The sequence below is a fragment of the Echinococcus granulosus genome (assembly GCF_000524195.1).
Source record: "Echinococcus granulosus chromosome Unknown EG_S00194, whole genome shotgun sequence".
Lineage (NCBI taxonomy): Eukaryota > Metazoa > Platyhelminthes > Cestoda > Cyclophyllidea > Taeniidae > Echinococcus > Echinococcus granulosus.
Window position 1 is genome coordinate 86,506 of NW_020170574.1, and position 4,165 is coordinate 90,670.

General features: G+C 43.5%; 1 protein-coding gene across 1 annotated transcript in view; it reads right to left on the reverse strand. All coding sequences in view use genetic code 11, as the record gives it.

Moving 5' to 3' along the window:
- The window catches only part of EGR_10154 (Anoctamin-1), a gene marked incomplete at both ends in the record, with an annotated part of 16,265 nt that overhangs the window by 8,719 nt on the left and 3,381 nt on the right, over positions 1 to 4,165 (reverse strand). The window contains one exon of the mRNA XM_024499403.1: positions 1,814 to 1,941. Within this exon, the coding sequence (XP_024346186.1) occupies positions 1,814 to 1,941 (128 nt within the window). The remainder of the gene's footprint in view (positions 1 to 1,813; positions 1,942 to 4,165) is intronic.

Here is a 4,165-nt window from a genome sequence, read left to right on the forward strand (position 1 = left end):
ATAGGGAGGGCTGTACCACTTAAATGATGCATTTCTATGGTTTATGCTACACATTATGAGTTCCCACTGGCTACAAGTCACTGCAGCGATATGTGTCCAAGTCAGACTCCGAAATGTCCGATCCCACTCCAGAAGCACATTACCTTTTTTAATACTCTTCGTGATCTTCAAAGGTTTTATCGAATAATCTTTTGCGTCAAGTTGCATAGAAAAAGGCTGGTCAAACTTGTCTCCTTTGAGCTTTAGAATAACATTTTATTACTCGAAGTTTTTTTCAAGAAGCAAAACTTATCAAATTCAGATACTCAAAAACCAGTATTCCTTCAAACCGACCAAGGAAGTGGCATTTTTACTGCATCACAACTTTCGAGGTAGACCCTTTATTGGTAGACGAAGCGCACCAGTCAAGGTGGAAATGAAGAAGGCGTGGCTGGCAGTGGCAAATTAAGTGCCTATAGGGCAGACCAAATGTACAGACCCTTAAGCCATGGTTTCTTTGCCTAAAAATAACTACGCGGAGAAACGCGGATCCACTGCACAAAGGGCAGACAACAGTGGGAATAGTGTAATAACCCCCGACAGGGGGCGAGATTGAAGTCAACAGTGAACTTCCCCATCAGACAAGGGGACTCTGCTGAGAGCTTTCGGCCATAAAATCTCCTCGGAATAATTGCACACCATTGGCCGGTCTGGAACTACTAAAGCGATGCAAAGTGCCTAGTACTTGATTACGGCATAATTATACTGTCAACTGGTGAATCATATTGAGCAAAGCCGTCTAAATTCATAAGCCCCATCCGCTTTCGAAGCAGATTCACCCATTGAATCACATCGAGGTAGTCAAAAAGTTGTAGACTAACTGACAGTAGATCAGTTTAATTTGGAGTAAGCAGTGCTTGTTTCACAAGGTGATGCAATGGGACCCTCTCGATCTTCAGTGTAATACGATTCCAACCACCCCTTTCATAGTGAGTATCTACTTACCTATGACGCAGTGGTGTGTGATGAGTCGTCTCAAATAATACCTAAAGCAAATACAATTGCCAACAAGTAACCCCGGTTTTTTTTTTACATCAAGTTGTGCAATAGTAATAAGACTGAACATTACAATCTCAGGCAGGTGCCTCTTACCTCTCCTTCGAGAAGAATGATGAAAAGAATTATCATGCAAAGTGGTGAAATATTTATCCCCAAATCATGCTGTTCGATAATGGCATTTTTAAAGAACGACAGAGAATCATACTGTCGACTCGATATAGACAGAGAGAAGGCCTATTTCACGTCCACTATCTAAGTCTTCAGGGCAACGGCTTGGCGATTTTAGCATTTTCAACTAAGAGCTTCTGATTCCTCTCCTGTTTTAGCATCGCCAATGAAAGATCATAATCCTGAGCGCTTAGGACCTGTCTTGTCATGAGATCTTAGGAACAGTGTAGCGTTCTAGATCCAGAAAATGGAGACAGATTTCGGGACCCAGACTGAGAATTACTCTGGAGAGATCCTACACTTTTTATTCCCTCCACCCCCTTAATACCAAAGTGTCGCTGACGCCTGCTGTCAAAGGTGTCACGAGCAGAAACCACCTAAAAGCAATAAATGTAGTCATTTTAAAAGCGAAACAAAGACATAAGCAGCAGCTTCCACACTGATACACTGGTCTTTTAACCTCTAAAATTCACCCCTTTCGATCCTATACTTTACTTACCCCGTTTGGTACCAGCATCACCACAACATTGCTGTGATTCTACCGGGCCGACGCATGCACAATGACCCCAGCGCCCCAATGCAAAAGTAGATATGAATCAAAACATACAGATTCATCCGGGTCCGAGAGAAAGGAGCTCGGTAAGGTGACGGTAGTTTGAAGATAGACTTGGGATCGAGTTCAAAACACTTGCTACATTTTGCCGTCTCCCTCATCTCTAGACGTTCCACCTTCGCCTAGGGAGAAAGGCAAAATCGTGGATGGAGTCAGCAAAGGAGCCCACAAAAGCGTAGGAAATGTTGATCATGTAACAGAGAAACACTGCCAACCACCAGCATTATCACAGCCAGAGAAGCACACTTGTTGCACTAAAAAGAACACTGAAAGCGAACAATGTCACAAGGAACTAGGTAGCAAGGGATTAACATTCACTTGAGCGTGAGCTTTCAATAATAAACAAACCTTGGACAAAGACCTGTATAAAATCTAAACTACCTAAAACTGTTTAAGGACTCATTCGTAGGCCTCCCGCAAGGTGATCAGTTACAACTACTGCCAGTTTTAGAGGCCTGCAGAGGGTCGAAAACAATGAAACACCCTAAAGGCAATCACAATACAGTCTACTTCAAAAGTACCTGAGCCTCTTCTTAAAACCGTTAGTACTGTACTAACTGACGCAGTTAATGCGATGACAAAGAAGGGTAAAAAAATACGCACTTGACAGTGCGTACCTACACCTGCCAAGTTGTCACCCACAGACCTCAGCACCAAGTCGAAACGAGATCTTCAGATTGACGACTAGCGTAAGACGCATAGAAAAGAAGGTAGAAATCAAAGACAAAAAATCTTCAACATTCATCTCTTTGCATTCTTTTTCAAAATTCAACGAAAGAGATAACTAAGCTTACCAGCTAGAGAGTAGCGGAACAACGATGAAACAAAGGTTGAAAAAGAATTTTAGACATAAAATAGGCTCCTTAAGGGGTTAAAACTAGGTAAAAGACAACTTGCTATTTGCAATGTAGAAACACATTTGAAAGAATTTTTACAGGGTTTATGTGTCAAATGTAGGCATCATAACACATCCACGTCACGAACGTTGCCATCCTGTAACCGAGACAGTTGGCAACATTTACAGAGTAGGTCACTGCGAAGACTCGTGACTAGTGGGTAGTTGTAAAATGAGACTTTTAATGTGAATTATCAAGGATGGAGAGACGTACATCAGTCAATCAGCACCTTCCTCCCTAACCTACTCTCTACTACCTTCCTCTTGTTCCCAACTCACTTTCAACCCATTCACCGCCAACTGAATCTAATACCATGTAACGCCAATCCGTCTGCTTTACTCATTTGAACGCGATTCCAGAGCTGCAGAAACTTCTCCGCAAATGTGTCCTCAAACATGTGAAATAGGTATGGTGGTAGAACGTGTGGAGCAGAAATGGTGCACATGGGCTAGAATATTGGTAACGAAGCACCCGAAGATAGGGGTGGTGCATCAGCAAAACTTTCTATCCTTAGTAGTGACGAATTACCGATTGCCCATGACCAATTACAAGAGTCGAGTTACGAGTCGTCATTGAGACAGTAGAATAAATCGACAGTGAAGTACCAGACACGACCTTGGACAATATTTTGAGTGATGGTGATGACGAGGATGGTAACGATGTAGCAACTTGTTAGTTGGGAATGCAAGGTAGTGGTGGAAGCTGGTAAACAGATGGGTCCCTCCACCCACGCTCCGCGTGTTAGCAGAAGCCAGACAACAGGCTCCAGAAACTACCAATTTAATTTGGTCTTCACGCCTTTCATGCACAAACATGTCCACTCGCCATACACGTTTGGCCCTTACCGACTGGCGACCGACCTGTGCTGAGACATGACCGTAGTAGGCTACTCACTCCAGTGCGAAGAGAAGAGGCGTCTCACCGGTTATTTTCAAACCATCCACAACCCACACCACCAACTTCACACTTCGTGGGTGCACGCCACATTATTCCCACAGAATCGTGCTTCCAATGTGTGTGTGTGTGTTGTGTATGCAAGCATGTGTGTGAGTGTGTGTAGGTGGTGGCACACAGACAAAATCGTTCATTCACTTACTGAAGGCCAAACAATTGGGGTTGAGGTCAGCTGACTCAATGCAATGCAAGTGGAGGATGCAGAGAAGGAACTCTTCCTTGAAACAGTTAGGTTAGGTCAGTCATTTAGTGAAGAGGAAGAAGGACTCATTTTCAAGCTTAGACGACAACACAACGTCCCATGCTTCATACCTCACGCCTTTTACCACGAGACCTACCCCAGAGGAGATATTTAACTTGGTTGTGATGGAAAGGAAAGGGTTAATACCTCATCTGCATTCGCATTCTCCGTATTTGCTTGGCATTTCTGCAAGCTTCAACTGATCGCCACCTCTTCTCGTAGTTAGCATTTAGCATTAAAGGATCACATGTGTAG